This window comes from Coregonus lavaretus (assembly GCF_964263955.1).
Source record: "Coregonus lavaretus genome assembly, contig: HAP1_SCAFFOLD_911, whole genome shotgun sequence".
Classification (NCBI taxonomy): domain Eukaryota; kingdom Metazoa; phylum Chordata; class Actinopteri; order Salmoniformes; family Salmonidae; genus Coregonus; species Coregonus lavaretus.
In genome coordinates this window covers 1446-15480 of record NW_028163519.1, presented here as the reverse complement: position 1 = coordinate 15480, position 14035 = coordinate 1446, and the positions used below count along the sequence as shown (strand labels likewise).

Below are 14035 nucleotides of genomic sequence, written 5' to 3'. Positions count from 1 at the left end.
ACCTCCTGCGACTGAGATGGGATGGCAACAGCCTCGTCCAACTCACTCTCTTCTTCAACCTCCTGTGACTGAGTTGGGGTATCTGTGTCTAGAACAGCCTCGTCCAACTTGGTCAGTCTCTCAGCCTCTCTGTGATCTTTATGGGATCTAGATAGAGAAAAGGAATCTCTCTTAGGTCACTGCTATAATGTGAGTGTGAGGATGTGTAATTATAGAATTAGAATCACAGAATTAGAATGAATCATTCTAGAATTAGAATAGAATCACTCAAATTATATGGCTCCAATACTCTTGAGATGACTCGGCCTATCCAGAGCCAAATATTTAGAGAATTCTGCCAACTTTTAAAAGGACTCCATGTTAGCGCCTTGGAGCCTTTCATTTATCCTTTCATTATAAGTAAATTCTAATTATAGATGTTCAGTTACATAGCATTGTTTAAAATGTCAACATTGCCCATGGGGAGCAAGCTGTCATATGGATATCTACTGTGTCATGTAATGTATACATAAACTCAGCAAAAAAAGAAAACGTCCCTTTTTCAGGATCTTTCAAAGATAATTCGTAAAAATCCAAATATCTTCACAGATCTTCATTGTAAAGGGTTTAAACACTGTTTCCCATGCTAGTCCCCTGTAGCTCAGTTGGTAGAGCATGGCGCTTGCAACGCCAGGGTTGTGGGTTTGTTTCCCACGGGGGGCCAGTATGAAAATGTATGCACTCACTAACTGTAAGTCGCTCTGGATAAGAGTGTCTGCTAAATGACTAAAATGTAAAATGTTGTTCAATGAACCATAAACAATTAATGAACATGCACCTGTGCAACGGTCATTAAGACACTAACAGCTTACAGACGGTAGTTATGAAAACGTAGGACCCTAAAGAGGCCTTTCTACTGACTCTGAAAAACACCAAAAGAAAAATGCCCAGGGTCCCTGCTCATCTGCGTGAACGTGCCTTAGGCATGCTGCAAGGAGGCATGAGGACTGCAGATGTGGCCAGGGCAATAAATTGCAATGTCCGTACTGTGAGACGCCTAAGACAGAGCTACAGGGAGACAGGACGGACAGCTGATCATCCTCGCAGTGGCAGACCACGTGTAACAACATCTGCACAGGATCGGAACATCCTGCGGGACAGGTACAGGATGGCAACAACAACTGCCCGAGTTACACCAGGAACGCACAATCCCTCCATCAGTGCTCAGACTGTCCGTAATAGGCTGAGAGAGGCTGGACTGAGGGCTTGTAGGCCTGTTGTAAGGCAAGTCCTCACCAGACATCACCGGCAACAACGTCGCCTATGGGCACAAACACACCGTCGCTGGACCAGACAGGACTGGCAAAAAAGTGCTCTTCACTGACGAGTCGCGGTTTTGTCTCACCAGGGGTGATGGTCGGATTCGTGTTTATCGTCGAAGGAATGAGCGATACACCAAGGCCTGTACTCTGGAGCGGGATCGATTTGGAGGTGGATGGTCCGTCATGGTCTTGGGCGGTGTGTCACAGCATCATCGGACTACGCTTGTTGTCATTGCAGGAAATCTCAACGCTGTGCGTTACAGGGAAGACATCCTCCTCCCTCATGTGGTACCCTTCCTGCAGGCTCATCCTGACATGACCCTCCAGCATGACAATGCCACCAGCCATACTGCTCGTTCTGTGCGTGATTTCCTGCAAGACAGGAATGTCAGTGTTCTGCCATGAAGAGCCTGGATCTGTTGGATCGGAGGGTGAGGGCTAGGATTTAGCCATTCCCCCCAGAAATGTCTGGGAACTTGCAGGTGCCTTGGTGGACGAGGGGGTAACATATCACAGCAAGAACTGGCAAATCTGGTGCAGTCCATGAGGAGGAGATGCACTGCAGTACTTAATGCAGCTGGTGGCCACACCAGATACTGTTACTTTAGATTTTGACCCCCCCCTTTGTTCTGTTAGTCACACGTCTGTGGAACTTGTTCAGTTTATGTCTCAGTTGTTGAATCTTGTTATGTTCATACAAATATTTACATTACATTTTTACATTTTAGTCATTTAGCAGACGCTCTTATAATAATAATAATATAATATGCCATTTAGCAGACGCTTTTATCCAAAGCGACTTACAGTCATGCGTGCATACATTTTTGTGTATGGGTGGTCCCGGGGATCGAACCCACTACCTTGGCGTTACAAAGCGCCGTGCTCTACCAGTTGAGCTACAGAGCGACTTACAGTTAGTGAGTGCATACATTGTTTTATTTGTTTATTTTATTTTTATTCTTTTTTTATATATATATATTTTTTTTTTTCATACTGCCCCCCCGTGGGAATCGAACCCACAACCCTGGCGTTGCAAACGCCATGCTCTACCAACTGAGCTACATCCCTGCCGGCCATTCCCTCCCCTACCCTGGACGACGCTGTGCCAATTGTGCGCCGCCCCATGGGTCTCCCGGTCGCGGCCGGCTACGACAGAGCCTGGATTCGAACCAGGATCTCTAGTGGCACAGCTAGCACTGCGATGCAGTGCCTTAGAACACTGCGCCACTCGGGAGATGCGTTATTTACACGTTCAGTTTGCTGAAAATAAACGCAGTTGACAGTGAGAGGACGTTTCTTTTTTTGCTGAGTTTATATCTCAATGTCCCAACTCTCTAAATACATGGCTCTGGGCCTACCTCTCCATAGGCGGTGACCTTTGACCTACTACTGAATCTGTATCTGTAGGCCTATGTGATCCTGTAACCAGTCACAAATGTGTCATTAGTGTAAATCACTTACCTGACTTCCTTCATAACATCAGCTTCATTGATGGGGTCATCCAGGTCTATGAGGGTGAGGTCATTCCCATTGACCTCTGACCTCTGAAAGACAGCACAAAGTCATGTTTAGATGTCACCTACTGTGTCGCCTTTTGCCGTGTTCAAAACAACTGGGAAATCTCTGACTTCCGACTTCAGTGCGTTCAAGACAACTGGGAAATAGGAAAAAAAAACAAGCTCCGACTGGGAAAAATCGTTTTGAACAGTCATCCAACTCGGAATTCCAAGTCGGAAGCAGCGCGGCTTGGCGGGTCATGTTTTGGAGGACGCCTGACTCAACCTTCACCTCTCCCGAGCCCGCTGGGGAGTTGCAGCGATGAGACAAGATCGTAACAAGATCGTAACTACCAATTGGATATCACGAAAAATTGGGGAGAAAAAGGGGATAAAATAACCACCACAAAATGTAAAAAGGAATTCCAAGTCGGAAACTCTGGCATCTTTCTAGAGCTCCGACTTTACGACCTGAAGATCACGGACGTCATGATTTGACCTAGTTATTTTTTTCGAGTTCCCAGTTGCCTTGAGAGCACCATTAACCCAACTCTCATTGTCACATCATAATGCATCATATTCAGAGAAATATAATCACCAGAACATCATATCAGGTGTGCAGTTCAGTTTACCAGTCAAATTGCCAAGGTCAGAGGCTCTATCCTTTCTAGTGATTCTATTTCTATGGTCACATAATAATGCATCATATCTATGCTTGTGTCCGAAATAGCACCCTAGTTCCAATATAGTGCACTTCTTTTGGCTGGAGCCCTATAGAGTCCCACAGTATGAGTCATAATACCCATAAAACCTAGTGGTCTGGCAGCCTCTGGAACTGCCGTTCTGCAGCCAACAAGGCAGAGTTAATCTCAGCCTATGCTACCCTCCAGTCCCTCGACTTCTTGGCGCTGACGGAAACATGGATTACCACAGAAAACACTGCTACTCCTACTGCTCTTTCCTCGTCTAACCATGTGTTCTCGCATACCCCGAGAGCATCTGGTCGGCGCGGCGGTGGCACAGGAATCCTCATCTCTCCAAAGTGGACATTCTCTCTTTTTCCCCTGACCCATCTGTCTATCTCCTCATTTGAATTCCATGCTGTCACATCACTAGCCCATTCAAGCTTAACATCCTTGTCATTTATCGCCCTCCAGGTTCCCTTGGAGAGTTCATCAATGAGCTTGACGCCTTGATAAGTTCCTTTCCTGAGGATGGCTCACCCCTCACAGTTCTGGGTGACTTTAACCTCCCTACGTCTCTGCCTCATTTCTCTCTGCCTCCTTCTTTCCACTCCTTTCCTCTTTTGACCTCACCCTCTCACCGTCCCCCCCTACTCACAAGGCAGGCAATACGCTTGACCTCATCTTTACTAGATGCTGTTCTTCTACTAATCTCACTGCAACTCCCCTCCAAGTCTCCGACCACTACTTTGTATCCTTTTCTCTCTCGCTCTCCTCCAACACTACTCACTCTGCCCCTACTCAGATGGTAATGTGCCATCACAACCTTCGCTCTCTCTCTCCCGCTACTCTCTCCTCTTCCATCCTATCATCTCTTCCCTCTGCTAAATCCTTCTCCCTCCGATCTCCTGATTCTGCCTCCTCAACCCTCCTCTCCTCCCTTTCTGCATCTTTTGACTCTCTATGTCCCCTATCCTCCCGGCCGGCTCGGTCCTCCCCTCCTGCTCCGTGGCTTGACGACTCATTGCGAGCTCACAGAAGAGGGCTCCGGGCAGCCGAGCGGAAATGGAGGAAAACTAGACTCCCTGCGGACCTGTCATCTTTTCACTCCCTCCTCTCTACATTCTCTTCCTCTGTTTCCGCTGCTAAAGCCACTTTCTACCACTCTAAATTTCAAACCTATGCCTCTAACCCTAGGAAGCTCTTTGCCACCTTCTCCTCCCTGCTGAATCCTCCTCCCCCACCCTCCTCCCTCTCTGTGGATGACTTCGTCAACCATTTTGAAAAGAAGGTTGACGACATCCGATCCTCATTTATTAAGTGAAATGACACCGCTGGTCCTGCTCACACTGCCCTACCCTATGCTTTGACTTTTTTCTCCCCTCTCTCTCCAGATGAAATCTTGCGACTTGTGACGGCCGGCCGCCCAACAACCTGCCCGCTTGACCCTATCCCCTCCTCTCTTCTCCAGACCATTTCCGGAGACCTTCTCCCTTACCTCACCTCACCTCACCTCGCTCATCAACTCATCCTTGACCGCTGGCCATGTCCCTTCCGTCTTCAAGAGAGCGAGAGTTGCACCCCTCCTCAAAAAACCTACACTCGATCCCTCCGATGTCAACAACTACAGACAAGTAAGTATCCCTTCTTTCTTTTCTCTCCAAATCTCTTGAGCGTGCCGTCTCTAGCCAACTCTCCTGCTATCACTCTCAGAATGACCTTCTTGATCCAAACCAGTCAGGTTTCAAGACTGGTCATTCAACTGAGACTGCTCTTCTCTGTGTCATGGAGGCTCTCCGCACTGCTAAAGCTAACTCTCTCTCCTCTGCTCTTATCCTTCTAGACCTATCCGCTGCCTTTGATACTGTAAACCATCAGATCCTCCTCTCCACCCTCTCCGAGTTGGGCATCTCCGGCGCTGCTCACTCTTGGATTGCGTCCTACCTGACAGGTCGCTCCTACCAGGTAGCGTGGCGAGAATCTGTCTCCGCACCATGTGCTCTCACCACTGGTGTCCCCCAGGGCTCAGTTCTAGGCCCTCTCCTATTCTCTCTATACACCAAGTCACTTGGCTCTGTCATATCCTCACATGGTCTCTCCTATCATTGCTACGCAGACAACACACAATTAATTTTCTCCTTTCCCCCTTCTGATAACCAGGTGGCGAATCGCATCTCTGCATGTCTGGCAGACATATCAGTGTGGATGTCGGATCACCACCTCAAGCTGAACCTCTGCAAGACGGAGCTGCTCTTCATCCCTGGGAAGGACTGCCCGTTCCATGATCTCGCCATCACGGTTGACAACTCCATTGTGTCCTCCTCCCAGAGTGCAAAGAGCCTTGGCGTGACCCTGGACAACACCCTGTCATTCTCTGCTAACATCAAAACGGTGACCCGATCCTGCAGGTTCATGCTCTACAACATTTGCAGAGTACGACCCTACCTTACACAGAAAGCGGCACAGTTCCTAATCCAGGCACATGTCATCTCCCGTCTTGATTACTGCAACTCGCTGTTGGCTGGGCTCCCTGCCTGTGCCATTAAACCCCTACAACTTATCCAGAACGCCGCAGCCCGTCTGGTGTTCGACCTTCCCAAGTTCTCTCATGTCACCCCGCTCAGTTGAGGCTCGCATCTACTACAAGACCATGGTGCTTGCCTACGGAGCTGTGAGGGGAACGGCACCTCCTTACCTTCAGGCTCTGGCACCCCAATGGTGGAACAAGCTCCCCCACGACGCCAGGACAGCGGAGTCACTGACCACCTTCCGGAGACACTTGAAACCCTACCTCTTTAAGGAATACCTGGAATAGTATAAAGTAATCCTTCTACCCCCCCCTCCCCCCCATAAAAAAAAAAATAAGAAAAATAAGTGGTTGTCCCACTGGCTATCATAAGTTGAATGCACCAATTGTTGAATGCACCATTGTAAGTCGCTCTGGATAAGAGCGTCTGCTAAATGATATAAATGTAAAATGTAAATATACTGATAAAAGTCAACTTGTCCGAGAGAGATTGACATAGTTACAAAAACGTCACGCCAGGGTAAGCCTACACGAAATACAGCCCTTATTTTATGTGTTTCTAAAATCGGCTATGGGAAAAATGAATGGTGGAAAAACGATTGGAACCATGTCCCTGTTTGACCGCTAGGTTTTATGGGTATTATCACACCTCCACTGTGGGACTCTATAGAGGGGTTGGTTGTTAAGCAACAAAACTGGCATGCAACTATGGGGCAAAATAGACAGGGTTTGACTTAGACTGTTGACAACATGTAAACTATATTTAGTCTCTAAATGTTTAATGCAAACATAAATACATTTGAACAATGAACTCGTCTCAAATACATTGTTACAGTTGTTGTTGGTTAGCTAGGTAGCGAATTTGAGTCATTGCATAGACATGATATCAGTCAAAACACCTCAAAACAAGACATGGTATCAATAACACCATACAACAAGCTGAAACATGCCACAGAGCTACGATTCCCCACATGGCAGCTTGTTGTTAGCTGAGGTTCAGAATCATAACAAGATACACGACTTCCGGCCATCGATGCGCGAGCATCATTTTCGTGACGTCAGCCAACCCTTCTATGGCTCCTGGTCAAAAGTAGTACACTAGCCTACATAGGGAATAGGGTGCCATTTTGGACGAATTCATGAAGGTGCTGTCATAACCTTTGACCCCCATTTGACCCTACTGTACCTTTAGCCAACTCTCATGACTCCCCGGCCATAGACTTTCTAGTTTGATATTACAGCATGAATAGCACATTATTTCATTTGTTAAACAATATTTAATCCACAGTAATTAATATAATTGAAGATTTAAAAATAAATAACATGCCTACCTTGAACTCTTTATTCTCCATCTCCTTGCAAAATCAGCACATTTCCTTGCCAAAATGAACGCGCATCCAGAGCGAAAACAAACGCAATCCTCCAGCACTAGGGAGGTTTAGACTGAACTGCTCCAGCGGTTTTTCATCAGTTTCAACGTTTATCAGTGATGACGTAACAATGACCTGTACAGATTTGACGCACTTTCGATCTCGTGCTGATGCAACACTCTGTGTTGTTGAAAGCTCATGTATGGAAATCCTGCGAGTTGTAAACAAATTTAGGCTATAGTTGCCCTTAAAACTGTAATGTTGAGGACGCCATGAAAAATAAAATACATAACCCACACCGTTAGGCCAAGGTACATGCAATATTCATCACTTTGCCAATAGACTTCTTGTTCCTTGTTGTATGTAGCCTTTCTTTTGGGATTAGCACCACTGTCACCTAGAAATTGATACTGCGGTTGTCACATAAAACAGATAACCCATAGTTCATTATTAAATAACATAACTCATTTCTTTATTTTATTACTCATAAAATATACAGCAATCTTCAGATACTGAAAGAATTCATGGGAGTTTCGATTCAGTCACTATTTCATATGTACATGCTAGTTTCATCCTTTTAAAGAAAAAAAGGACACGAAAAAACCTGTGAACCTCCTGATCCTGATTTGACGAACATAGCATATGTATTGTACATATTTCCAGTTTAAATTATTTTAAAAAAGAGACAAAACCATTGGTTTACAGTGTTTCTCCTCTCCAAGGGAGGCATGTTTTCCCCCTCGTATGCCTCGGAATAGTATCAGTGCTTTTCACAAACGTTGTAGTACTTAGTGTGCATCATTGTTTTCGCTCATACAGCTGCCCCTACTCTCCTAACCTCCCCTCAGTAACTAAAGAAGGCACAAAATGATGACATAAATATCACAAGAAAGAATATATGAATTAATAATTTACTTTCTAAAATATTTTCTAGAGGGCAAAGGACAGGTAGGTTTAATAACGCAAATGTAAAAAGTCCTGTCGCTCACATACAAATGCAAAATCTAAATGGCACCCTATTCTTTATAGAGTACACTACTTTTGACCAGAACCCTATGGCCCTGGTCAAAAGTAGTGTACTATAAAGGGAATAGGGTGCCATTGGGGATGGAAATTCTTTGAAATTACTCATGAGAGCAAATACTACGATTTTTTGGTTCCCACAGAGGGCCAGGAGCTTAAGACATGAATGATATTATTAAAATGTTTGTTCATAAAAAATAAATGATTTCCCCTCCTCCCACATGGATTACAGACAAGAGGCTAGGTGCGTTCTGACTGTCTTAGTGTGCGGATAAACATGACCATCACTCTCATAAAACTTAAATGAAACATCACTCCTTATGTTTTTTCTCAGGCCAAAACGCTCAATCCCATTTCTACTGTCAAAACAGGTTTTGAAAAGGCTTCTTCCACATCTTTTGGTCCATGTCTGTTTTTCACTCAGTGAAGTGCTACTATCCCCTTGGACTACAGGTTATTGCCGTCATAAGGTGTCCGTCTGTCTGTTGGCTGGACAGTTTCTACCGTTTAGGACCTTTGTGGGTAAAGGTAAAGGTGGGGTATAGCAGCAGCAGTTCCTCTGAAGTCCAGTATCTGCTGGAAGGACACCTGGTGGTACGAGAGGATGAGTGTGGCCAGCCAGCCTGTTGTGCCTCCCCCTCTCCCTCCCTCCCTCCATTTCTCTCTCTCCATCTGCAGGACTCTTAAGGCTCCTGTGCGGACTGTCTCGGCTCGTGCCCTCCCAAAGCTGGCTGTGGTGATTTAAGACACGGTGTGTATGTGTGGATTTGTTTGTGGCCTCTGCCCCACTTCACTGTCCATCCGCCTACCCTTGGCTCCCCTCCTGGGCAGCGACCACCACCCCCCTCAGTATGTCTCTGAGTCTGAGTCGTTGAGTTCCTCATCCTTGTAGAAGCCTCCATCGTGGTCGCGGTGGCCGATGTTGTTGAAGCTGCAGTAGGAGCTGTGCTCGCTGCGCAGCACGGGCAGGCTGTCGAAGGTCACACTCTTGGAGGGGCTGGTGGTGTAGTGGTTAATGGCACTGAAGGACAGGCTGGGCGCCGGGTTGCAGGGGGACACGGGCATCATGGTGGCCAGGATCAGCGCCAGGCAGTCCGCCACGTCTTTGTTGGGGGCGCAGGCCAAGGCAGGCGTGTAACCTGAGGGGTTCAAACAGAACAGCAGAGGGTCACTTCAGGAGCATCACCGTTTACTATAACACTTTTGGTGAAAAACATGAAATAACAGCAGGCTAGGAGATACAAAGTTAAGACAATAACCAAGCAGTGGACTAGAGAGAAACATTTGTGGACACATTGAGAAGAGAAGTACAGAAGAAAACGGTGTTAGCGTTATGGATCTTACCATTGTCATCGACTGCTAGCACGCTAGCACCCTTCACTAGTAGCTCCTGAACCACCACCGTCAGACCATTTCTGGCTGCAACGTGTAACGGCCTGAGGAGAAAGTACCGTCAGATTAGCCAGCAGCAAATGAGGATACCTCCCAAATGCCAGACTATTCCCTATATAGTGCACTTCTTCTAATTCTTCTGGCCCAATTAATACAGCTGAACCATACGTACGTCTGTAAGGCTGCGTTAGTCGAGTTGATTAGGTTCCTGTCTGTAATCTTCTCCAATATCAACAAAGCACTGGTTTCATGCCCCTTTAAAAACCAGAGTCAAACATGTCAGACCAAAATTTCAACCAGAGAGAGCCAACTGTTCAGATGAACGTCATCTTCATGTGGGGATGCTCACCTTACTGCAGGCCAGATGAAGAGCAGTGTTCTTGACTGCATCCTGCAGGGTGAGCTCTGCTTTGGCACTGCTCACCAACAGCTCTGACACAGACAGAGAAACATAAAGAAACTCAATTAGGAAATGAAGCGACTTATTAAAATGTAAAACAGACATGTTGAACTTAAGCCGGCTGGGCGAGGCAAAGCGGAGGAGAGGGGGCTGCGTACCGACAGCGTTGGTTTGTCCGTTCTCAGCAGCCATCATGAGGGAGGTCTTCCCGGAGGCATCGGGGGAGTTGACCTGGGCGTTGTGGCCTAGCAGCAGCTGAAGACACTCCACGTGGTCCGTGAAAGCCGCCGCATGCAGGGGGGTCCTGGAGAGAGAGGAAACTTATTTCACCGATATCATGTAGGACTGTTATAAACAAGTTTGTTCAATTAACCCTGTTTATACCATAGAAATATAAAATCACTAATAGATGTATTAAAAGTAATCTACAATCCCTCATCCAACCCCAGAGGTCATTTTATTCCCAAGACAACATTATTCTCCAGAAGAAAAGGACTTTGTCATGTGCTGTAGTTACCGGTTCTTGGTGTCAGTGGCGTTGACAATGGCCGGCCCCAGAGTGTCAATCAGCATCTCTGCAGCCCCCTCGTTGTCATTGATCACAGCACAGTGGAGGGGGCTGAACGAGTTGCCCTCGGTGACATATGCTATGACAAAGTCCTGTTTCAGTGTAAGGTCCTCCACTGAGAGTCATAACCCCTAATTCTGTTGTAGTCTTGTTCATTCCCCCACATGGCTCCGTCCACACCAATCGAATGCTTTTCAAGCCACAAGAGGGAGTGAATGAGTGTACACTTCATGGAGGAGAGAACAGAGCTACAGTCCAGTTAGTCAGTACGTACCGTTGTATGTAGGGGTGTAACGATCCATCTACTACATCGATGTATCGATTTATATTCCTATGATCCAACTACATCGATCTGTGCTCGGTGAGTTGGCCTTTTGGACAACATATATCACTCTAACATCGTTTTAAAATGTAATAAATCGATTGTATCGATTCTAGGAAATAACCCATTGGATTTAAGCACGTCAGACTTTATATGGATGTTTTTTCTTAGCACTTTTAATGATAAAGGCTTTAAACATTACTCGATTCAGTCTGCCTATCCGTGACGTCATCGCCCCACGCCAGCAGCAGCGCAAAGGCGCAAAGACAACAAAACATAGCATGGCGGACGACAGAGGAGAAGCCGACGAGCGAGAAATTATCAAGCCACCATTGCGGTCCTTACAAGAAACAGGAATCTAGGAAACTTCACCTGCACTGTCCAGTATCCAGGTATTTATTTCAGTCACACTGGTTGAATTTTTGGCTAAAAGGTTACTGAATCGATTTCAAGTCACTGAATCGTTTCGGATCGTATCGTTCTAAATGAACCAATATCGTCCTTGAATCGTATCGACAACCACGAATCGTGATACAAATCGAATAGTTACACCCCTAGTTGTATGGCCTGCCTAATTCAGGGACATGTTTACGGTGCTGAAGAGAGAAAATCAGAAAATATCTAGTGTTCCGTTAGTCCAGTACGTACCGTTGTAGCAGGCCCAGTGTAGTGGCGTGTAGCCCTGGTTGTCTGTGATGACGGGGAGGGTCTCCACTGACTGGGCGGCGTGTAGGAGTCCCCCCAGCACCCCGATGTGTCCGGATTCCGCCGCCAGGTGGACAGGGGTCCGCCCCTTACAGTCCCGAACCAGGAAGCTGGCGCTGTGCTGCAGCAGGGCCTCCACACACTCCTCATGACCCGTCAACGCCTGGGAGGAAGGGCAGGGAGACAAGAATGGATTTGAATAACTAATAATCAATGATATAATAATGAATCATCAATTATTACAAATGATGTCTGGAGGCAGGTCCCCCTACAGGGATGAATACACCACTACCCATGGACAACTACTTTTCTGAAGATAATATGTATATTTGAGCCTCCCCGTCTCTTTCTGTGTGTGAGCGTATACAGCCAGCTCTCCTCCTCACCCCTCTGTGTAGCGCTGTTCTGCCCCACTTGTCTTTGGCTTCTACGCTGGCTCCCTTGTTGAGTAGTGAGTACACACAGTCTGTGTGTCCGCTCAGCACTGACAGCATCAGAGGGGTTCTGATACACAAGACAACAAGGTCATATTACAAACTGGTAATAACCAGGCTGAGTCCCAAATGGCAACCTATTCCCTATATGGTACACTACTTTTGACCCGAGCCCATAGGGTTCTGGTTTAAAGTAGTGCACCAAGTAGGGCATAGGGTGCCATTTGGGACGTAGAACTAGTGTCAAAATCTCTTTATTTCAGGAATTGTATCCAAAACCCAATTGACTTACTGTCCATTCCCGTCTTGAACGTCCACTGCACTCTGGAGGTCAGCATTTCCAATCAGCAAACGCAAACACTCCGAATGACCGTTGGTAGCTAGAGTAGGATAAACAGAGAGGATATAAGAATGTGAGATGAATGACCGTTGGTAGCTAGAGGAGGATAAACAGAGAGGATATAAGAATGTGAGATGATTGACCGTTGGTAGCTAGAGGAGGCTAAACAGAGAGGATATAAGAATGTGAGATGAATGACCGTTGGTAGCTAGAGGAGGATAAACAGAGAGGATATAAGAATGTGAGATGATTGACCGTTGGTAGCTAGAGGAGGCTAAACAGAGAGGATATGAGCTGATTGCTGGACGACTATTACCTTCACATGAACAGACAGATTTCTAGAACAGTGGTATTGGTAGATGACATCCTCATGATGTTAACACAGCAGATAATAAAACATTTTGGGGCTGAGGCCCTCGAAGCCTGTCACCTGCTAGCTGTGTACCTGGCTCTGGATAGAAGTCCCCCTGTGCACTGATCTAGGATCAGCTTACCCTCCCCAGATCCTCAGCAATAATGACAAAAAATGACCTTAGATCAGTGTGTAGTGGGCATTTTCACACTATGCTATATAATATCCCTAGAGTGGACATTGGCGTCCTAGCAACATGACCAAACAAATGTCCATCTTGGTAAGGAAAACTTTTGAATTACAGAATCTCTAAGTCTTACGTGATATCCTATGCGTACCTGCAGCGTGGATGGGGGTCCTCTTCAGGGTGAAGTCTTTAACCAGGATGGAGGCTCCCTGGTTGATGAGGACGTCAACACACTCCACATGGCCTTTAAAGGCAGCCAGGTCCAGAGGGGTGCGCCCCTGGCTGTTCCTCACGTCTAGATCCAGCAGAGACTGAACCAGGACCTCCATAGCATGGTGGTGGCCGTGGTACGCCTGAATGGAAACAAACACACAGTCTGAAGCAAAGTCCAGTGGTATGCCTGAACAGATATACACTCCTAATATAATCAATGTCCTATAGTAGACCAGTGGTATGCCTGAACAGAAATACACTCCTAATATAATCAATGTCCTATAGTAGACCAGTGGTATGCCTGAACAGATATACACTCCTAATATAATCAATGTCCTATAGTAGACCAGTGGTATGCCAGAACAGATATACACTCCTAATATAATCAATGTCCTATAGTAGACCAGTGGTACGCCTGAACAGAAATACACTCCTAATATAATCAATGTCCTATAGTAGACCAGTGGTATGCCTGAACAGATATACACTCCTAATATAATCAATGTCCTATAGTAGACCAGTGGTATGCCTGAACAGAAATACACTCTTAATATAATCAATGTCCTATAGTAGACCAGTGGTATGCCTGAACAGAAACAGTCCTAGACCCCTAAAGTAGACCAGTGTCTCTCAAATCGGGTGCCCATTTTTTCTCCCGCCCAGCATCAACATCGAAGGTCCCTGCCAAGCGTGAGATTTAGAAACAAACACTCTACTTCTCC

General features: G+C 46.3%; 1 protein-coding gene and 1 long non-coding RNA gene across 2 annotated transcripts; both read right to left on the bottom strand.

The window, feature by feature from the left end:
• Positions 1-9454: 9454 nt before the first annotated feature.
• On the bottom strand, positions 9455-10049 carry LOC311118037. Its single transcript, XR_014611748.1, has 3 exons — positions 9965-10049; positions 9745-9836; positions 9455-9539 (listed from the first exon to the last, which is right to left on the bottom strand). It is a non-coding gene; the product is annotated as an uncharacterized lncRNA (long non-coding RNA).
• Positions 10050-11692: 1643 nt separating this feature from the next.
• LOC311118040 (serine/threonine-protein phosphatase 6 regulatory ankyrin repeat subunit A-like) lies at positions 11693-12601 on the bottom strand (the record flags this gene model as incomplete). The annotated part of the gene is made up of 3 exons (XM_084192917.1): positions 11693-11950; positions 12174-12291; positions 12514-12601. Coding segments are annotated over 3 exons (464 nt in total), but the record flags the coding sequence as incomplete, so codon positions are not given.
• Positions 12602-14035: the final 1434 nt, after the last annotated feature.